General features: G+C 51.2%; 1 protein-coding gene across 1 annotated transcript in view; it reads left to right on the forward strand.

The window, feature by feature from the left end:
* The window catches only part of COL27A1 (collagen type XXVII alpha 1 chain), a gene marked incomplete at its 5' end in the record, with an annotated part of 148,529 nt that overhangs the window by 92,768 nt on the left and 33,339 nt on the right, over positions 1 to 22,422 (forward strand). The window contains 12 exons of the mRNA XM_084298834.1: positions 2,118 to 2,171; positions 2,997 to 3,050; positions 5,969 to 6,022; positions 13,326 to 13,379; positions 13,755 to 13,799; positions 13,957 to 14,001; positions 14,224 to 14,277; positions 15,049 to 15,102; positions 16,927 to 16,980; positions 18,839 to 18,892; positions 19,376 to 19,429; positions 20,871 to 20,978. Coding sequence (XP_084154960.1) covers positions 2,118 to 2,171; positions 2,997 to 3,050; positions 5,969 to 6,022; positions 13,326 to 13,379; positions 13,755 to 13,799; positions 13,957 to 14,001; positions 14,224 to 14,277; positions 15,049 to 15,102; positions 16,927 to 16,980; positions 18,839 to 18,892; positions 19,376 to 19,429; positions 20,871 to 20,978 — 684 coding nt within the window. The remainder of the gene's footprint in view (positions 1 to 2,117; positions 2,172 to 2,996; positions 3,051 to 5,968; positions 6,023 to 13,325; positions 13,380 to 13,754; positions 13,800 to 13,956; positions 14,002 to 14,223; positions 14,278 to 15,048; positions 15,103 to 16,926; positions 16,981 to 18,838; positions 18,893 to 19,375; positions 19,430 to 20,870; positions 20,979 to 22,422) is intronic.

The raw sequence follows: 22,422 nt of genomic DNA on the forward strand, positions 1-22,422 counted from the left end.
TCAGCTGCAGAGTGCTGGTTTTCATTGGTGGCTTAATTATTCACAGTCCAGCCATAAAGATAGTAAAGAGCATAAAATGATGCATTCCGCACATCAGCTCACTCGCTCTCTTTTATTACTTCAAGCCCTGTCCTCTGGGTAATGATGTCAAGCCTCTGTGACAGTTACGCTGTGTTCACTGCAAATGCTTTTTATTGCTTGTCTGCGGCAGCCCTGGGGAGCCCTGTGCTCTCCTCTGGTGGGGCAGTAGCAGAAGCAGGCTCAGTCCAAACTGCCAAGGCACACAAGAAGTAAAAGGCAGGACGTGATGAGGGCTGCGTTTTACAGGAGGAAAGCATAGGAATAAAGCATCTGTGAAGTGTCCAAGGTGGTTACGCAGAAAGTCAGTGACTGAGTGAGCCCTGTGTGGGTCTCAGTGGCAGCTGCAGATCTGAATTGAATGGGAAATATGAGGTCTGCCAGGCAGGAGACATGGGAAGACCTTTTTCCCACTCCAGTAAACTCCAGTATCACATCTGTCCCTGTTCTGTGCCAATGCCTTGACCACATGAGCCCTATCTAGCTGCAGACCGACTGTAACGCGGTGATGTTACACTGGTGTCCAAGCAAACCTGCGCTGTCCTTTTATAATCCGCCCTAGGAGATCTTCAGCACAGCTGCGACTTCTATCAGACTTCTCCTTTACCAACACAAACTCGGAGATGACAAAAATAACTATCATCAAATCAAAACCTTGACCAGGCCTCCAGTTGGCATAGCATCCTGCAGCTTACTATGTTGCTGCGAGCTAAATGAAGTGGGAAATATGCTTTCATTAGACAGAGCTGAGTCAGCAATCTCTGTCCCGAGAGCTGCAAAATTTAAGACCGAAGCCAGTAGAATCCAAAGATTATCAAAGAGAACAATACGGTTAATACAGACTTAATAAAATCCATACATTCACAGGAAAACAAAAAAGCCGTTGGTTTACAAGGGCCAACTGGTGACAACACATACTCTGGGGCTTGCTTTTTAATAAGATGCTCAGAGCCCAGAAAATATTTCCCCTTACAGTATAGCCCTTGGAAGGTAGGTCAGAGTTTGGGCGTAAACTCCTTGGCAGCATTTGCTAACTCCTCCTCTTCATCCCCCCGAGCACACAAACACAACACACCTAATTCCCGGTGCATTACAGGGCACAGGCATTCGTGGTGGGAATTGCCAGTCTCCAAAAAGCAGCAGCTGACATCCCATAACCAGAGCTCTGCCCACAGCATCAGGGGGCATGGTGGTGCTTGCAGAGCCTCACACCTCATCCCCCGTCCTTGGCTGAGCTGAAGGGCCAAGGATGTCCTTGGAGAAGTGAGACGTTCTGTTTGTGGGGATAAGTAGGACTTTTGGAATTAATAAGTCATTTTGGGGGTGTATGTTATTGATTTTAATGCCAAATGGTGGCTTGTTTTAAAAGGACTGGTGTCGTCAGGGCAGGAGCTGGGCTAAGGAGGAATCCAGCTCCGGATCCCTCATAAACACAGGCCTCCAGATCGTTGTTTGCACTGCAGTCTCACTATGAGCCACAGGATGGGACCCCTAAATGCCTATGATTTCCTGAAATCACCAGCCATCTGTCCCAGACAGCTTCTCTGCCTTTTTCCAGCGTGATTCTCTGCTCTCAGCAAGCCCCTCATGACCACAGCTCTCAAATCCATCTCTCTGAAAAGGGCAGGACGCGTAGGAACTGGGGTAGTGCCGAACAGAGGCATGCAGGCCGTGGGTGGGATGGGCCGGAGCTCTCCTGGGATCCAGCCCCAGCACTGCCTGGACTCGAAGGTGGTCCTGAGTGGGTGGCTCGATTCTCGTCCTTCAGTGGTTTGAAGTCGATAGAAAAGTCTCATCTCTTGGGTCACAGAGGGTCAGCTAATTCTTGCTGTAGTCCTTTAGCTACCCTGATGAGGTGGGTGCCTAAAGGAGGATGTTTAGCACTCTGTACTGGAAGCCTCTGGTGGAAATTTGCCTGCACAGGCTGCAATCTGTGGGTCTTCCAGTTGTTGCATTGCTCTACATCCCCATTGCAGCCAGCACAGAGTGCTCGTTAGCACAACTCCTCACGCTTCCCCATTCACTTTTGTCTCTCGCAGGGTGACCGTGGCTCAGTGGGACCCCCGGGCCCTCCAGGAGTCAAGGGGTCGATGGTAAGGAGTAAGTCTGCATTCTCTCGCTCTTGCTGCTGCCTCTCCCTCTTTCCTAGCAAAAGGTGCAGCTTCTCCTGCTCTTTTGGTTACGTGAGAATAGCTGCAAACTGGTCCTGTATCTGGGGGATGGAGGAGGCCATTTTTGGGCTGGTTATTGAGGTGTAACCTCTCCCCAGCACTCCTGTTCAACAGTCTCCCCAGTAACACTGGGTTTCCATGTGTGTTCTGCATCTCCCAGCAGCCGAGGACCTGTTGCATCAAACAGATAACGAGGAACTACCCAGGTGCTGTGGCACCCGAAGGCACCCCAAGGGTTATCTTTTCCCAAATGTTCTGGCTACGGGCCAGACAGGGCCTGGGGGCAGGGATTTCCAAACCTCTGGTGGTCACATCCCACCATGAGATGTGGGGCTGCCTGCACACACAGCCAGGCTGCTTTGCTTTGCCATTTGCACCACTCTCTGGGGAACCTTGTCGATGAGTTTAACAGAGGAGACTTAGTGAGATCCTGTCTTGCTCTGCCATGCACCCCTGCATACCATAGCACAAGACCCAAAGATGGATTTTCACATTAATTCAGCCCCCTCTGTTCTGGGATGCTCAGAAAATCTCGCTGCTTATATTGCTGCTAGAGTTGAGGTTGGGTTTTTTATGGTCTGGCATTTGCCATGTGTGCCCCAGCTGTTTTGCCCTGGCAAATAACAGACCTGCCAGACCTTGCAGGCAGCCAGCAGTGCCTCGTTTTCTGTCTTCTCACTTGGGGGAAGAACAGCTGAGCAGATTTTGGGAACTAACACCAGGCATGTCTTCTTCCTTCCCTTTCAGGGGCACCCCGGGATACCAGGAGCAGTGGGTTTTCCTGGAATCCCCGGACCAGCAGTAAGTAAAGGTTATCACCTCCTCATAGTGCTACACAGCATCCTATATCCTGGGTGTTCATGGATTGAGTCAAGCAATCGTGTCCTGGCTGGTTTGAGTTCAAAAGACAGTTTGTGAACAAGACCTCGTGCGCTGTCAGAGTGGGGCAGCTGAGCAGCAGCCCCCAGATGTGCCCTTTGTCTGGATTTGCTCATCTGGTGCACACACAGCTGGGGCAAGCAGTTGGTGAGGAGGTAGATTTTACTCTGGCTCCAGTTTCTCACAGCCTCTGTTTAGGTGGAGCTCCAGCTCTCCCAGCAGCACGAGTGCTGCCCCATGAAGGCAGTGCACGTTGTGTGCTGGAACCAGCAGGAAGGCAGCTTTGGGTGGGAACGGGGAACAGATTTTGCTCAGCGTGTGAATTCCCACGTTGTGGTTAATTGGGAGGAAGATCACAGCAGTGAGATGGGCAGTGCCAAAGGCTTGGCCTCCAGACCCGTGGCAGCTCTGCCCAACGCAGTGAGCTCAGGGATGCTCTGGGCACACCAGCTGCAGCCAGCTGCTGGCTAGGGACAGATTTCACAGCTGCATGTCTATTGTGATGATGGAAGGAAAGGGTTTGAGGTCAAGCAGCGCCCTGGGGTGACCTGAGGAACAGCAACACAGCACTGGCCAGTCCCTTACAATCAGAGCCCCCAGCAGTGAGCTGCTGCCTGGCCCTTCGCGGCAGCATTTACGCTTGCTGTTGACAGAAGTCTAGGAGGCAGATGGATATCTTCAGATATCCCTTTTTAGCACGTTAGCTGCTCTGTGACTTGGGGATGGCCAGGGAATTAGGCAGGCTTCGTGTCTGTAGGCACTAGAGAGGCCATGACAACGTCCTGGGCAGAGCTGGGTTCTGTACTGACCTTGTGGCACAGAGCTCAGCCCTGAAGCACTGCCCAGTGTACCCCTAACTAGTACCCTTGGTGAGGGCTGAATTTTTTCTCACTGGGACAACAGTATGAGAAAGGACATCAGCTCTGACCAGGGATGACAAAACCTCCCTGCAGAGCTCTGGGTGCTGAGACCATCCCAGGTCTTTCAGCTTCCCTCGGTGCCCTGTTCTCCTGCAGGCAAATAACCAACAGGTTCATCCAAGCAAAATGTTTCCTCCAAGGCTGCATTTAAAAAGTTGTAATTCAGTAAGTCAAACTTCCCCGCAAAGCCAGTAAATCAAATAATCCCCTAATATTAAATCCCCGCTCTTATTAACTCCAGCTGTTTCTGCCTGTTTCTCCACCAAACAACCCTTCATTATTTGCTTCTGAAGCCAGACCTGTGGTGTGTTGTTGTTTATTATCAACTGTTAAACTCTTGGAGATGAAGCTATCCAGCGGGCCTCAGCAGCCCTGATGGCTGCTTAATTCAGTAGGGGGTGAATGGAAAGCAAAGGAATAGGCAATGGTAGGAAAATCTGCCCTTAATTTCAGCTCACTGAGGCTTGGGAATTTATTTTCTCTCTTCCTTCTCACCATCGTGGTATATCTTTTCTGTTAATTTGTAATTTTGAAAATGATGTCTACATACAGGTATATTAAAGGTCACTCACCTCCTAAAATATTTCCTTGAAATTCTGAGCAAGGTATTGAATTGCTCCCCTCAAAATTTTGCCACCACAATTAATCTTTTTATGCTCATTTTTTTTTCACATTGGGATGACTATTTGGGATAGCCTGAGATTTACAGGAGAATATTCTAAATGCCAACAAAGACTTTCATTTCAGTATGTGTTTTTCATAAAAATCTGCATAAAACAGGCAACTGACACATCTACTGCTTCTCCGTGCCAGTCACTACTGACCTCACCAGCAACACTGAGATGTGCTATAATTACAAATACAGTTACCATAAACTAACATTTCCATTTTGAGTGTGAACAGCAAAGCATTTGTATTCTGGGTTTACATGCCATGCAGAATAACTCGGCTCCAAAAGCAAGATCTTTATTAGCAGCAGTGGTACAAGCAGAAGGAAGATCACAGTCCAACTTTGTTCTAGGCCTTGGTGGAGCTTGCAGGGTTGACAGTTGGCAAAAACTCTGAATATATAAATAGCAAACTTGATGTGGAATTTTTGAGAGAGTAAGAATGTAATGTGTCATTCTGAGGTTTTCTTTTCTGACAGCAGAAAGGCACCAACTTCAAATATGGGTTATTCAAGTTGTAATGTAGAAATAAGTCCCGTTAATTGAACACATCATGCAGTGTTTGAAACTGATACGTGTTGAACAGAAGAATAGCTATTTAATTTTCTTCTGTATTTCCTGTATGCATGTTAATGAATCAAACATGTACAAATGCAGGATAAATGACAACATGAAGCCTTTCTGTAAGGGTGTGATGAACAGGATCACCCTCAACACCAACAGTCTGAATGAAATTAGTCTGTCTGCCAGCATGAATGTTTGTGCAGCACTAGCAGCACAACAGTTACTTGAAAATAAAATCAGAGTTTGGCTGAAAAGGTCGAACTTGGATACCTACAATGAGGTGCCTGATTTTGGACAACTGAAAAGCACATCCTGGTTATTATTATTTTTTGTACTGACACCGAGCAACAGCTGCTTTTAATAGTTTTGGAGGGAATTCTGGATCCTCAGCCTCTCTTCAAATCATACCACTTACACAGACAACAGGCTGCAGATACTTAAGCTTACAAACCTCAGCCAGCATCCTTGGCCTAAATGTTGATAATTGAGAGGCAATCGGTGAGTTCACAAAAAGACCATTTACAGACGAGGAAACATGGCCATGTCTTTGGCAAGCGCTCGGGGAGCCAACTGGCTGCTCCAGGCTCTGTGTCCATGTCCCCTGGGGATCACACACGGACTTGGGGTCTCACCCCCAGTGCTGCCTGCCTCCTCCTGCAGCTTCACTCTGTTTTCTCTCCCCTCCCAGGGTCCAGCAGGAGTCCGCGGTGCACCAGGGACCAGAGGGATGAAGGGCCGCAGGGTAAGCGCTTCCTGTGGATTTTTTACGCCTCTCCTCTTTCAGCCTTTGGAAGAGGAATCTGGTGGAGTAGTTTGGGGGTGTGAAGATGAGCAGTGGTTGTGGCAGCACCTCCTCAGCTGTGTTTCTGCTGTGTAGAAGGGTCACTGAAGCAAGTCTTACCAGGGACGCGAATACCAAGTGATGGGGATGAGCAGAAGAGTGTCCAAGTGTGGTCTGTCGTGGAAGCAGTCCCTCTTGGCTTTTCCAGCCACCTGCAATGTCAGGCAGGGTTTATGGATGCTTCTGGGGAGGATGGTAAAGATTTAGTCGTCTGAAGGTGGGCCTCAGCTGGGGAAAAGTGTGCAGGTAAAGGACCAACAAGGTGCCTTTGTTGCCAAGGGACAGTGAGCAGCTGAGGTGTGGTGTGATTTAACCAGAGGCAGATACAGCAGGATATGCTGTGCTAAGAAATAGAATCAGGAGCTGAGGCTGGCAGAAATGGGGCTGACAAGGAGCAGAAGAGCCTGCCCGTTGAGCCTCGCTGGAGGCAGTCACACCTTCTGGCAGTGTTGTGCGTGGTTTCAGAAAGGTGTGCTGTGTGCTGTTGGTGCTGCAAGGTACAAGCACGTCCTGTCTTCCCGTGTGATTTTCCAGTCCATAACACAAGCTCTGATTTTATCTGTGCATATCTAACAGTGCCACACCATGAAGCATGTGTGAATACGTGCTTTGCGTGGGGAGAGCAGGCCCCCAGCTCAGCACTGGCGAATGGCACTGGGTAGCATTGCTGACAGCGCTGCGAGCACTCCTTACACCAGATGAATATTTCACACTCAGTGTCAGTTCATCTGTGGCTCTTCCTGCTCCATTTGGGTGACAGCCGACAGCAGAATGACCTCTAGACCTGCCAAAGCTGCTTGTTTTCCTGGCTGTGACATCCAGCTCATGTCCCACTGAGCTCCTCAATCTTTCTTCTTCTTCAGCAGGACATTCGTTGCAGGAGCATCTCTGCTGTGGGTTGTTTTTCCCTTTGTCCAGCTGCTTTACAAAGTATTAATAACAAGCACACATGGGTTCTGCTGAAGGCACCAACAACAACATATTTTGCATTTCTCCCTCCAAGGATCTTGTGATATCTGTTTCCATGTTTTGTTTTCAAAGACGTAGGCTGGAGTAAACTAAACATTTTACCCACCCCCAGATTCTGCTTCTACTGCAATTCCTGCTTGGGGAATTCAGGACAGCGAAATGTTTCCCTCTACCAGAGCTCATACTCCATTCAAGTAGCTGGGACTGGCAAAAGGAAATGGAATAACCAGCTAGAAAGCTTTATAACCACAGAGTTATGTACCCTGGAACTGCTGTAACCTTTAAAAGCACAGCTAGACGGACACCAAAGACATCCAAGCTGAGCAGATGCATATCAGGGTTCAGCTTTTAGCGTGGGGCTGGGAAGAAACTTCCTTGGCTCTGCTCCCCTCAGTGGGAAGGCTCCTGGGTCTCAGTCCCCAGCTCCTCTCTCAGGGGGTCCCCTGGGAGTGAGGTTTCTCTGCTACGCAGCCATGATTTGGGCTGCCCAGGCTCTCAGTGAGCACAACAGATGAGAAACTGGAGGCGTTCTGCCACGCGAGGCCTTGAGTGGACAGCGGAAAATATCTCAAGGTAAACCTGCAGCACGGAGCTGAACGGGAAATGCCTTCTGAATGAATCCCAGGCTGTGTGGGCTCTCGGAGAGGTGGGTCTTCTGAGAGCACTGGGCATTTCTGCCCAGCGTACAGAGGGACAGCGGAGTCCCCACTGCCTCCTCCCAGCCCCCAGCACCAAGCCTGTCCTTACAGCAGGAGCTGCACACACCTGCGGTGCTGGGCTCCTGGCTCATGGGAGGTTCACCCATGTAACTCCTGTTCGGCTTCTTACATCTCTTTTGGCCTAAAGTCCTTAAGCCACAAGGAGAGTACGGCTGACGGGCCGTTTTCAGCTCCACTTGTACTGGCAGGAGTGATGAAGGAGATGGATATTTATTATCTTGCTAGTAAAACCAAGAGCCAAGGTGGATTCAGCTCCCATGGCAGGAGGTGGGCTGGCACAGCAGGGACCTGCCTTCAGATGGAGCTGGATCGGGTGCCAAACCCTCAGGAGCAATCCTGCAGGGCAGCAGCTCCCACCAGCGATGTCCATCCCCAAAACGACATACCACATGGTAGAGATGCTCAGCTTGGCAGCCACAGGCTGCGTTTCCTCTCCAGAACCACAGTAACACAATCCCTACAGAATTTGCAAGACAGGCATCCTTTCTAAGATCCCCAACAGAGGGAAGGAACTCGGGCATTGCTTTGAAATCCTACAGATTTCAGTGAGTACGATGTGGGAACGTTGCTGTTGTAAGGACCAGCAGATCTCATGCCTGGAGGATTTCTGGTTTGTATCTCCATCCCTCACGTTTTGTTTCTCTTCATGCTCTCAGAAGAGATTCCAGGCACATGCTATTCTTTGTTTGCTTAGTTTGTCCTGCTATTCCAGCTCTTGGTTTTCTCAGGATGGGGAAACGATCCCCCAGTTGTAATTTCAGGCATTACGCTCTGTCTGTCCCTGTTTACAGAAGGGGTGTAATTCGATTCAGAGTGGAAACATGAATGCAGCCTCTGCCAGATGTTTGTGGATTCCATGAGCTCTGTGGATGCTTCGTTAAAGTAATTTCACTTTTGAAGAAAATGTAAATAGCAAGTATGGTTTTGATTGTAAAGAACAATGAAGACTTTTGGGGGCCCGTATTTACGTTGTGATAGATTTTGTGTTGTCGAGATAGAAGCACAACTTTTGAAAAGAAATTTCCTTAAGAACTGTAACTTTCTTTTCAGTCATGACAAGACGTTTGTTCCTCCTTATCTCTTTGTTTTGAGCTGTCCCACAGACATGGCTTCCTCTCTTCTCTTGGAGAGAGGATGAGAAACTGGGACTTGCGAGTCCAGGCTCACTTCCCTTCTTCATCCTTCAGTGTAACACCTGGGCACGTGGGTAACATTCACATAACGACAGCCGTGCACATGTTTAACCTAATTGCTTAGCCACGTCAAGGTTTATGTTTGGAGGAGGCTGATTCTGCCGGTCCCTTACTCTATCTCCTGTATATTCCAAAGCCTGTTTCTGTCAATCAGCTCCATGCAGGAGGACAGTGCCTGGCCTCCAGTGTCCTCTGCTGAGGAGTTTGGTATTGAGGAGCCTACGAATTGACTGAGAGCCTCTACAAAAGGCAAAATATTGACTGGAGCACTGACTTTGCATCTCATACATAAAGCCACACCTGAAATCCTTCTGTAAAGTGACCTTGCCCTGTTCTGGCCAAGGTGTGTCTGTCCATGTCAACAGGATCTTACCCTCCCTGGAGGGGATGCTGGATATTGACAGAGGCGCTTTTCAGGTCCCAGAGCACATTTCTCTCTTCCATTCAGATGTCAGGTTCCTGCGTTAGGCATTGCCCAGGTGCAGCCTGCAAAGAGGAGGCAACAAGGGCACATCTGCACCCTCCGTGCGGGGGGACCGCTATCTCCTGCCACCCAGCCCCACTGTTTTGCAGCAGCACTGACTGCAGGACTTTAAACACTGGGAATTTGTGGTGTTCTGTAACAAACCTGGAAGCAGTTGCTTATTCCAGGCGTAGCTGAGAAGTTGCTTACGGAGAAATAGCAGAGGCATTTTTGGTTTGCTCCTAATTGTTCTTTCTAATTGACTGAAAAGCATTAGAAGTGTTGGAGGAAATGTTAGCTACAGACCAGTGATGTCTCCAAGCTCCAGCTGAGTCATCTGCTTGCTTTCCACTTGGCCACACTGTGACAGTGACGTATCCACACTTGGATGAGGGGTGGCACTTGGTCTAGTGGCTCCTGTGCCGTGGTGGCACTGCCCCAGGACATCCCTGCACTGACCGTGGGTGAGCTGCTTTGTGCCTTGGAGCTGCATTTTCATCCCACCTGGCTTTGGTGAAACAGGTGAGCGGGTTCTCAAATGCTCCCTCAGCCACGAACCTGTATCTCTCTGTGCCTTGGCAGTCCATGTGCAAAGGAGCAGACAGATCATGATTTAACCCTCCTTTTTTTCCTTTTTACATTGTAAATCTGCCCAGAGCTCTCACTACTTGTACAGCCCTGGCCCATCAGGACCTCTCTTGAGCTGCATACCACCATAGGAATTGTAACACAACTAAAGAGAAGCTTCCTTCTCTGTTTCATGGGCTCCTGGAGGTTCTGGGCTGGTGACCAAACCCTGCTTTCTCCCTGCACCCTCCGTACCGTGCTCTCGGGACGAGTGTGTGCCGCGTCTGCCCTCGTGCGCCCAGCCGGGCCGCAGGGGAAGGCAGCGTGCAGCGCGCCGCGGCGCTTGGCATGGGATGCTCCTGGAGAGCCGCCAGGACCTCGCTCACCCCTCTCTAACCAGTGTTGTCAGTAAAAAAGAGTTTAAAAGATTTCGCTAATTGGCTAAACGTAGCCTTTCCTGTCAGGGCGAATTAGGGGAAGCCTTCATCCTGGGTTTCAGCCCAGGAGGCTTGGGGAAGATGAAGCTTGCCACATGCGTTTGTGAACACGGGGTCACTTTCTCCTCCGGCAGGTCAGAGGCTGATGAGATGTGTTGTGATGGGATTAGCCAGGTGACTGCTGCGAAGGGAGATTGCCCTGGCAGGTCCTGCCATGCTGGTGACAGGGCTCTGCTGGAGGAAACGTGGATACTGCAAACACTGCCCCGGCCAGCCGAAGGGCTGGGAGCACCCAGCAGCCTCCAGCAGTGTGGAAAACCCCGGGGCTGGGCAGGGCAGGCTGCAGAAGATGGCTCTGAAGGGGCGAGATGCACCCTGCTTTGCTTTCCTGGCAGCCTGTCCTGGAGCAGAGACCTCTAACCAGGGTCACTGCTGCCGTTCCCATGTCCCACTTGCCTCTGGACCCTGTTCCTTCATCCTGTAAAACCAGGGCCAAGCTTTTGAACCCTTCCCCTCTGCACAAGCAGGTCAACCCATTGTCTTGGCTAGTACAGGTGTAATGCCCCAAACAGCCAAATCGCTTCTCAGAGCCAAGGGGGCCGGTTAGTTTTCGAAGGAGGGCAAGGAGCTGGGTGGCAGTGTGCCAGTGCCATCCACATGCTGACACCCCACTGTCTTTGGCAGCCCAATTCCCACCCTGGGGCAGGTTTTTGTGTTTTCCTGGGTCTCCTGCATGCTCCCCAAACCTACGTGTGCTGCTCTCCCGCTGCTCCAACATACAGAGCTGGAGCTGTTGGGAGCCCTGGTGTTGAACAGATTTCTATTTTATATCACTGTTCTTTGCGGTTCGCAGGGACGTGGGTTAGTAAAATCTGCTCTGGGGTCTTGTGGGCAGCACAAGCCAGGGCAGCAGCCTCTGGAGCTGGCTAGAGCAGCCATGGTGGCAGTGTCACCCCTCTGGTTGTGCCATCCCTGCCTGTGCAGTACCTCTCTGTCCATCCGTCCCGTGGAGCAGGCAGAGCACCAAGAGCCGTGGGTTGCTGGCATGCAGCACAGGCTCTTGGTTATTCCGCCTCTGGTACGCTCAGCGGCACGGGGGTTTGCCAAGCACAGTAGAAGTTTTTGCATTATTTTATATGGACAGTGTTTGTCTGCTGTAATAATTTGGCGAAGCTTCCCGTACATCTTCTGCTGCTACACTGCCGCTCTTTGTGCGTCTCCCTCTTCGCCTGTCATACTGGAGTTGCTTTTCTAACGCGTTGGCTCCCTAACGCTCTTATTACTTTTGGCACTCGGTTTGCATCCCGATTAAGCGCATTGGCTCCTGTTTTCCCTATTTCCACATTGGCCTGCTCTCAGAATTCCTCTTACCATTACATTCTAGCACCGCTCTGTGTTATTATTTATTATTTATATTGCAGTAGCGCCTCGGAGTCCCAGCTGAGATCACAGCCTGATTACGAACACGCCGTGTGTTAATACAGTCCCTTACTATGCCCTTTGTGGACTTCTCTGTTTCCCTGCCCTCTCTGTTTATTCCCCATCAGACTGACCCATGGGTTTCTGGGGTTCGGAGGATGCAGGGGGCTGCGCCTTGGGCTCTGCTGCCGTGAGCTCGGATGCTCATTGCAGGTGCTCTCTCACCAAGCCCAGTGCTCTCCTGGCTCAGCACCCTCTGGAAGAACATCATCCCGTGCTGCAGGATGCCAGAGCCGTGCCACGAGCTGTGCAATTTCAGCTCATGGGGTCTGGGATCACTCGCAGTCCATACTCATGTGGGTGCCAGCAGTGTCACATACACCTCGGGAGCTCCCAGCCTGTCGGACACCCGCACGCACCCAGGTGCTGGCACAGGACCAGAGGTGCCAGAGCAGGCACAACCTGGCTGCTCCCCTCCCAGCAGACATAAATGCATGAGCACCTGCCTGGTTCCTAGCAGCTGCCCCCTCCTTAAATAGCAGGTAATGAACTCAGCTGCCAGCAGGTTTAGCCCTGGGACTCGGGACAGTCGTGAAGGTGCTGTGTGGCAGGGGCTTTTTGCTTCTCCGTGTGCTCTGTAGCTTCATTGCCCCGATTGTGACCATGAGGCAGGTGGTGTGCCATGGGGCAGGCAGACCAGCAGGGCTTTTAGGAAGGAAGCGAAATGGTTCTGTGATTCTGTGATACCAGGAAGGCTGGGACTGCGACCCTGCGCATGGCAAAGCCATCAGCATGGAGGTGGTGTCTGAAAATTGGGCTGTTCCTGACGTGCCTTTCTCTTCTGGTCTTGGTTTGCAGCTGGTGGTTAGTTGAAAGGGGAATAAAAAGTGTTCTGGTGCAGTGTGCTGGTGAATGGTGAGAAATGAGGCAGAACAAAACACAGAAGGGATCTTCTGAGCCCTGGGCTCCGAGCTGCCCTGCTCAGCCCAGCGAGGTGTAGGTTGGCTTCTCCAGGACTGCTCTCAGTGTCCTTCCAGGTGTCCACAGCTGGGGTGACTGCTGCATTCCCCATGAGCCGTATCCTCTGCACAAATCCAGTAATGGGAAGCCTTACCACAGAAGCAGAACACAGGCACTCAAACTTCAGCCCTGCCCTGCCTGCAAAGCCCAAATGCCCCAAGGGTTGGAAGTACAAGGACAACCATGGTGGTTGAGGCTGGAGCCATCCACAGGTGGAGCTCCCCTGAGCCATCTCCTTGTGTGCCTGAAACCTCACCTGGTGGAGGTGGGAGTTGTCAGGCTGCAGCAGGGAGGCTGGGAACCCTTCCCAAACCCAGCAGCTGCACTGCTGATTACAGTGGCGAAGGAATCTTCCTTCTCCTCCTCCTTCTTTCCCTCTTTTTCTTAATTTATTTTCCCTTCTTTTCCTTTTTCCAGGGTGCCAGAGGGCCTGATGGACCAGTAGGAGAGCCGGGGTCACGAGGTGCCAAGGTGAGTGCCAGCTTGGCTGAGTTTGCTCTTAGCAGCATTATGAAACACCCTGGACAGACCAAGGTCCCATCCTCCTCCAGAAACTGGGGCCGTCCAATGGCTCCACGAGAACCAGCCAGCAGGAATGAGTCCTCCACGCAGCCAGAGCAAAATCTTCCTCCAAAGCAGCATTTGCTCAACAGGACGTAGGTCATGGAGCCCGTTGCCCAAACTCCCCACTGGTTGGGGTGCTCCTCAGGGCAGGATGCTGGTCGTCTGGCCTTTCAAAAGCTGCAGGGAACTGGTGTGGATATCTGATGCAGAAAAACACAAGAGCAGTTGGGGTGAGGCAAAGAGCTTCACCAATACAGCGTGTGCTGTCTTTTTGCCTTGCAGGGGCGTCCAGGGGAGCCAGGCAAGCTGGGGCCAGAAGGGCTGCAGGTACGTCCCCTGAGGAACCCAGTGCCTGCCAATTCCAGCAAGGCACATACCCCCTGGGGGTGCCAACGGTGCCCAGAGACCTGCAGCTTCTGGCCAAAGCACTGCAGGTGTCCGAGCACATTTCCAGCTGCTAATGGCTGTAACCGTGTGTTCACAGGGGAAGATGGGCGAGACTGGGGAGACAGGATCGCGTGGCTTCCCAGTAAGTGCCCATCACTGGTGCTTTCTTTTATAAACTCCTTTTCACTCAAGTTCTTACATTTTGGTTCCTGCTCCAGGAGGAAGAACTTGGAGTGTCTCACACTTACAGGGCCACCTTTCCACTCTTTTTACTGTAGTATCTCAAAAGATGCATGTCACTGCTATGAAGCGTGAAGGATTGCCATGGGGTTGGAGCTAACCTTGGTGTCATTTATTTTTCTAGGGTATCCAAGGGCCTTCAGGACCTCCAGGAGCAAAAGGGGCACCAGGCGATCCGGCAAGTGTCTCACCATTCTCTCTCCATCTGTCTCTCTGTGCACACACACACTTCATTTCTTTCTCTGTCTGTTTGTCCCCACTACTAATTCCCATCTCCATCCTGGCCAGTGCCAGTGTGGTCAGAGATGTGAAAGATGTGGCTAGAATTCTAGGAGGCCTGAGGAAAGATCAGGTCAGACCCCTAGAAAGGAAAAGGGGACTGTGGATCAACCAGGGACAGTGTGGGATACAGCCTGGGGTGGATTTTGGAGGGGAAGGGAGGAAAGAAATGCAAGGCTGGGTCTGGACAGGATCAGATGTAATGAGAAGAGTTGGGCTGGGCTGAGGGGGGAACAGGAGGGAGTCTGACGGTGTCAGAACTGAGCCTGCAGCTTTGAGGGAGGCTCTGGGAGATGAAATGTGCAGACAGACCTGCAGGAGAGCCAGCAGGACCACTGAAACAAGGTGAGGGGCCTTCTGCTGTCTGTGTCTGCGGGACTGTCCTAGACTGGAGGGAGAGGATTAACCAGACACTTCCAGGTTACCATCAGCGGTTGTTCTAGGTTGGAGTCAGAAAGGTGAAGGGCCTTCTGAGCTGCTGTTTGCCTGTTTTGATGCCTCAGAGCACCCATTACCGGTCCCTCCGTCTTGCTGGCCATCTCTGGCACACTGCATAGCTCTGCTGTGATGTGGGAGGGAACCAGTGTTTTATCTTACAGGCTGCAGAAATGATGGCCCTTCAGAAGGGAAAACAGTTGCATGAAAAGAGCCTTGTGTCTCTGTTTTCCAGGGTCCACAAGGACCACAGGGGCCACCTGGGCCTTTGGGAGAAATCGGGCATAAGGTAGGTCTGGTCTTTGCTCCTATTTATTTTCCCTTTACATCGACAGTGGCAGGACTGAGGGAGAATCAAGGGTGCAGAGGTGAAACCTTTCACACCCAGGGACATGAGCAGGAAGGATTTCCCTCAAGTCTGAATATCAACTTCCAAAGCAAACAGTGAGAGCCAGAAATCCAAGCATCATTTTCATCTCAGGGCATGGGCACCCTGCTGGTATGTGGGCAGCCCCATCTCCACAACAAGAGAAACATTGCAAAGCTGGCCACCCTCCAGCAAGCACACCTCAGGCGTGGCTCCACCACCACTCCAGGGACCACCTCTGTACCAGGGAGCAGAGTCAGAAACAAAATAGAGCCTTCAAAATAAAAACTGGTCTTTTCTGCCTCCCTCACTGGTCCCATTGCTGACCAGGCACAGTTTTGTCAGCCAGCCTGGATTGCTGCAGCATTCCCATCAGAGGTCTGCAGCCAGTGGAAGGAGCTCAGAGAAACGCCTGCGCTGCTGACGGTGCTTTTTGGGTTGCTGTTGCCACGAAGCAGTGGCACAAACACACCATAACCAAGGCAGCAGCAGCTGCCAAACAGTGCCCTGATGCAGGAGATGCCTCCATGACTTCCCCCTAATTCATTCACAGTCTTGGCCTTATTTGCTTCTCGTTGAAATATTAGAGTTTTGGCTGATTATACCGGGGTACCAGTCCCCTTGGGTAGCTCCTTCCACAGGTCCTGAGCTGTGAAGCAGCCATGATGTTTCGCTTGGTTGTGGAAACAGCAGCAAAGGTGCCTTTTAATACAGTCTACTGCAAAGTGTATGAGTCAGGAAAGTTTCCATTCTCATGGCTGCTAGACTGGATGGAGCGAGCTCTCAGCGTGGTAAACCACACTGGGGAGCTGGAAAGCTGCTACCAAGCCTCTCTGGATGCTGCCAACCAAGAAAGTACAGAGGTTTATTCAAATCTGTGTCTCTTCCAGGAGCCTTTCCCTGCACTGGCACTGCTGGGGAAACCAAAGCAGGATTTTTGCTTTCATTGGAGCTTGAGTTTTCTCTTTGCGTGACTTGACCATTTGTTAATAAACCCAGAACTCACCCTGCTCCCTCCTCTGCCCAAATCCATTTCAGCAAGCCAGGAACTGGCTTTAGTCCCTGTGCAGCCAAGTGCTCCCTTTGACTATATGCTCTTTTTTCCTTTATTCCTAGCTGCAAAGAGAAGGGGGATTGTTGTCCAGAAAGCAAGTATTAAATGAAAATAAAGCCCTCAAATCCCTTAAAGACAAGCTTTGCTGTCACATCTTGGGGCTTGCTTTCCAGACTGTCATTCCCCATTCTTACCAGCAGTAGCAGAAAATGTACAAAGATTAAAGCTCCCAATAGATCTCAGCACCAAAGGTGTTTAAGGAACTGTGGCCCCACGACTGCAAAGCTGCAAGTGGCAGCTGCAAACCTAGTATGAATGATTTGCAAGATCATTCTCTCTTCTACCTTTTTATACCTTAATTTTCCATACTTTGCAGCTCAGGCAGTCATTTTTGGCTGTCAGAGGGATACTGAGCCCCTCTGCCAGGGTTACCAGCAGAGGGTTGGAAGGAGTTACAGAGGAGCCTGGCAGAGGAGGCTGGGGGCGTGAGAGAAGAGCAGAGCCCCCGCAGGGACCAGGCACAAGGGGATGCTGGCTTCTTTGATGCTGCATACCCTGAGCCAGCTCCGGGGAAGTAATTACACTGCAACCAGGGCTGTGCTATCCCAGGAGGGCTCTGCTAAAGGAATTATGCCTTTGATCTTGCTTTCTACTTGGTTACAATGGGTTTTTTCATATTTATTTTTTTCCAGGGACCGCCTGGCTCAATGGGACAACCTGGCCTTGCAGGTGAACCTGGCATGAAGGTAAGAAAAAGCCCTCAGTGCGATTTCTCTGTCAGAGCAGGGAGGTAATAGACACTTTGGTTCCTATAGGGATGGGTAGCATTGCAGGCTCACCCTCCAGCAGCCAATGTAGACAGCACAATCGATAAAGATAAGGTTAAAAGGAAAAAAAAAAATAAACAGTTTAACTTCAAGCCCTTGGCTACCAATTCCTGAGCCCCATCACAGCAGGGGAAGCTGTCAGTGCCAGGGACAAGCTCTGTCCCAGGGATCTTCTGCCTTGAGCTGAGGAAGGGCCGTGACAATAAACTTCAGCTCTTTCACAGGTCTAAAATCTGAGCAGAGAAGCGAGTCCTCGAGACCCAGAGATCCAGGCAGCTTCTGATGTGAAACAAGAAGAGTCTTAGGAAGGTCTCAAGCGTAAAATACCCTCAGACAAGGTCTTGCCACAGTTTCCAAGCCTCAGCTATGTGGGGACTGAGCTCCTCTAAGGGTTATGGGGGAGGGAGCCCTGCTCCAGGGCCATGAATGCACCTTCTTGTCCACATGGAAAGGCCTATAAAAACCATCTCTTTGTTTGAACAAAATCCCTGTGCAGAGCAGCTCAGAGGGGTTTTTATTTTATTTTGTCCCCCTCTCGGCTTGGTTTGAAGGTCTGCTCCTGTGTGGAGAGCTTGTGAACAGTCTCTGTGTGGGGATTAAATGCAATTTCCTCTTCGCTGTTCTTCGCTCCCCACCCCCAGCCCCATCCTATGCCATGTTTTCCTTGGCAAATCTTCTGACACTTCACTGGAGCTACCGTGTCTGTGGCATCCTGATACTGCACAGCTCTCTCAGCTCCCGTGCTCCCGGCTGCCCCTGCTCTGCCATCCCTGGAGCAGGACACGGTGATTTGCACAAGCACCCCTCTGCCCCCTGACAGCACAACTCCTTCCCCTTCTGCCCCTGTCACTGCATTTCCTGAGCTCTCTTCCTCGCAAAGCAGTTATCTTGGATGGCACACATGGGAGGCAGCTGCCCCATGTCCCTTGTACCCTCAGAGGGAAATCCCAGCCTCGCAGCCTGTCACCAAGATCCATCTGCCAGCTCCAGACACCTTCAGGTCACTCATTTGGGGCCCATCGAACATTGTGGATCTTCTCCGCCCTCTGCAGTCATGCTGGGGCTTGGAGAGCAGTTGGCTGTCTCCTCCATGAGACTGGGATGAGATAAGGATAATTTAATTAAAGGGAACAGGAAGAGGAAAAAAAAATAGTAAAGGCTGCGTGGAAGCACAGAGAGGGGAAAAACAATTTATTCTGTACTTCCCATCAAGGAGCAATGTTCAGCCATGTCCCGGGAAATAGGGCCTCGGTACATGTAGCAGTTGTTTGGGAGGACAGACATTTTCATAACAAGAGACAAGAGCCCCCTCTCCCCTTCCCATTTCCCACCCTTTATTGCTGAGTGTGACACCACACGGTATGGGATATCCCTCTGGTCGCTTTAGGCCAGCTGCCCTGGCGATGTCCCCTTCCCATCTCTCACCCACCCCTGGCCTGCTGGCTCTGGGTGAAGTCCTGGTGCTGTGCCAGTACTGCTCACCAAGACACAACACTGGTGTGGTACCAGGGCTGTTCTAGCTACGGGTGCAGAGCACAGCGCTGTATGGCTGCTGCAGGGAACGTTACCCCCATCCCAACCCCGCTCCTCCATGCCCTGTCCTGGTGGGTGTCCCTGTTCCAGCCCCCGAGGGGTGCAGGAGGTGCAGGTGATGCCAGCCTTGCAAGATGAAGGTGTTTGTGTGAGCACAGGGACAAAAAGCCAAAATGAGCAGCGCAAAAGGAAGCACTCCATACTCATTAGCAGCATCTCAATGTCTGTGGTGCCTTCTTTCTAGGGTGATCCTGGCCAGCTGGGAGCTCCTGGAGAGCAAGGCCTCATCGGTCAAAGAGTGAGTACAGTCACCTTCTGCTCGGGCTCCTCTCTTACACCAGATCCCAGAGGCAGCAGGCAGGGCAGCACTGGCTGCTCCGTGCCGCATGGGAGGGAGCAGGGACGGGATGAGTTCATGGACTGAAGCTGGCCATGGCTCTTGTCCCTTTTCGGGACCAAGATCAGCTGTTGGAGCAGGATGGGGAAGCCCCAGGTGAAATGAGGGCAGACTGAGTCCCCTTTCCAGCACAGGGAAAGAGCTCTTCTCCACAGCTGGGTCTATGGAGGAAAAGCTCAGAACAGAGCAGGAGGCTGAGCTGCTGCTCTTGCCCAAGGAAGAGCTCGATCAGCGTTAGGGCATGGGATGGGACACATCAGAAGTGCTGGCCTGGGCTCCTCTTGCTGCAGCCTGACCTGCTGCCATGAATCATCTGCTGAAGGCATAGGGAGGGAAAAAAAAGTGTGTGGGCACAGCTTTATGTTGCTTGCTTCTGTCTTGCAGGGAGAACCAGGGCTGGAAGGGGACAGCGGACCACCCGGGCCAGATGGAATCAAGGTAAGATGTGCGATACAAAGGGTCTGCAGCAGGCAGGGCATTCTGGTGCAGTGTGCCCTCGTCTCTGATCCCCTCACTTCTTTGATGGGTTAATTTATTTAGAAATAAGAAGTGAAGATTTTTTTTTCCTGCAGACACACATAATGGACTCCTCGTGTTTCACTCCTCTACCCACATTTTTGGCATGTGATCAGATCTCCAAAAAGGTCAACTCCTTCAAGATCTAGTTTCCAACAATTTGTCTGTTTTATTTGAGTTTTTACAGATTGAATTTCCAGCTAATCAGGAATTCCTGGGGTTGGCAGGGGAAATCAAGAATTGTCCATCATTATCCCCTGCACCGCTGACCAGAACATTGTTTGCAAGGAGAGAAATCAGATCCCCTTCCTCTTGGCAAGGTCCCAGGTGCTTGCTCAGGGCTTGCATCGCTCTCTTTATCTGACTGCTGTGAGCTTGCTACCTTGCCTTTGGAACAGGACTCTGATTTCTGTCCCTGCACAGCCGGCCTTTCCAAACAGGCCAACAGTTTTTTTCCATGGAAAGAAAAAGCAGCCGGTCCCACAACAATGCACTTTATTGCTTCGCTCTGGTTAAGCTATTTGCCATGTGTCTCTAGTTCTGCTTATCTCTGAGTGCTGGACCAAAAGATTCCCCCTTAAAGACAGTCAAGTTGTCTGTATTCTTTTGCCACCCTGGTTGTCCCCAAGGGCTCTTGAACCAGGCAAGGTTTCCTCGAACTGAACTTGTCTCTGGGTAGCAGAAGGGCCGCTGCTCACTGCTGTAACCCAAAGAGACGTGGCTCTGCTCTAGCACAGCAAAGACTGAGTCCATCGAGGCTGGTTGGTGCACCAGCATGGTGCCGCTCTCAGTACAGAATCGGCCCTTTTGATGATCTCCATGAAACGTGCCATCAGCTATAAGAGCAGACATGGCATGATACCTACTGCTCCAACTGCAAACCCTTCGCAGGGCGAGACAACACAGTTTTGTAGTGTTCAGTCAAGCCCTGGGCAGCTGCCCGCTGGCAGAAAGAGCCAGGTGGCTGCTCCAGACAAACCTGTCCTATTTAAAATCTTCCAGCATCCTGAGCTCAGGGCTTCTGGGTGAGGCAAGGGAGTCTCTCAGATGTTGTCCGCTGTCTCATTCACGTGGGAGGTTCAGGCCTCATCGCAGGAGAAGCAGAGTTCACATTACCCTGTGTAATGGGGGAGTTCCTTCTCCTCCAGCCAAGAAACTTTAAAAAAAAAAATGGTTTTGCTTATTTTTTTAAATGTCAAGTGTATTATGACTCATCCTCATTCATCCTTTTGGTTGCAGGCTCTCTTCCTCCCAGACTCCTGAAATATTAATTATGTGGTGTTTTTTTTTACCTTGCGAGAGGCATTTATGGTGATCCGTGCATGGTGTGGGTATGAAAACTCCCACCTTCTCTCTTCCACAGGGAGACAAAGGAGAGCAAGGCCTGGAAGGAGAGAAAGGAGAAAAAGGCACTGAAGGACTGAAGGGAAAAGAAGGGCCTCCTGGATATCCCGGCATCACAGGTGTCCGAGTGAGTCTGAGAAAGCATCCTGCTCACCTCCGCCAGGCGGTCCATGGGTTTCCTGGAGCAGCCAGGGGTCTCTTCCCAGCTGCACTGGCTGTCTGTGTGCGTCACAGCCAGCCAGGTGCACGTCTTGGCCCAGCACAGCTCCTGCACCCTCTCCAGAGGGTCACTGTGATCTGGTTTCCAAATTTTGGTGGTTGCATCTTGCCCCAGAAGGACAGTGATGAGTGCTGTGTGCTCTTGTCTAAATCCCCTGTGTGCAAGATGACTTTTGCCTTCCTCGTGGCTGAAGCGTGAGCCCAGATGTGCAGTACGGGCATCTTTTGCAGTGAGGGGACAAAAGGAAGTTCGCAGTGTTTTGTCTGGGAGGCTGGATTCCATTTAAACCTTAGCAAGAAAGAAATATGCATTTTTATTTGCTTTATTTTTATTTCAAGGACAGCAAATACTGCGGACGTTAGTCCTGCTGTAACAGGACTTGCCATGTTGCAGCAAAACACGTGGGGGCAGACTGAGTGGGAGATGCAGGCACTGAACCAGGACACTGCTTAGGGCAGGAAGTCATCCAAGACATGGCTTGTTGCAAGGGTTGGCGTAAAACGTTATTTTTTTTATACACAAAAAAAAGCTGCATCCAGGGGGAGGGTTGGTCTTTGAGACGTGGATCACTTCTTTGGTCTGCTGCAGGCTTTGCGTAGGCTTTGGGACAGCTTGTGCAGCCTGGGCTTGCCTCTCTGCTGCATCTGCCCTGGCTGTCCCAGCTGGCCTCGGCCTGCAGTTTGGGGATGGCCGGGCTTTGCCCTCTGTCACTTAATTTGGGTGATTACTTGATTACTTCTGTTTTTCCCTTCCAAGGTTTCTCCCCTAAATATAGGTAGGAGGAGGAATTAGTAGGAAATGATTTCTGAATCCTCAGGGAATATCCTAGGCTTGTGTGGTTTGCTTAGAGGTCTGATCTCAATGCTGTAGAAAACAGAAACATAATTTTGTCTCTGAGACGAGAGCTGCAGGGCCGAGGGAGTAGGGCAGGATCTGGCCTGGGCTCATTCGGTGGTGCTGGGTGCAGGATGGCGCTGCGCAGTGCCAACGGGCTGCTCTGCAAGTGAAGCCAGATCTCTCTGCTTGTAAAGGGGAGTTATCAGCCTGACGACATGATTTATATATTCTGATTATTGTGGTGGCTCTCAGCTGTCAGAAGCGTGGACTCAGAGGCTCATCATGCAGGGCGATAGCCCAGACAGGTCGGATGCAGCCAGTGCTGCTGGAGGTGCCAGGCTCACCTGGGGCACGAGTTTTGCTGCCTCTGCAGCCAGAGAACAGGTCAGCTCCCACCCTGTGCATGCCAGGAGGCATGCAGGGACCCCGCGTCTGAGCGAGGTTGGTGGCAGCTCCTGGAGTCCCTCCTGGGACAAGGGGAGGCTGCAGGGCAGGCAGGTGTCCTTGAGCACGG

This window comes from Netta rufina, assembly GCF_964035555.1.
Source record: "Netta rufina genome assembly, chromosome: 20".
Classification (NCBI taxonomy): Eukaryota; Metazoa; Chordata; class Aves; order Anseriformes; family Anatidae; genus Netta; species Netta rufina.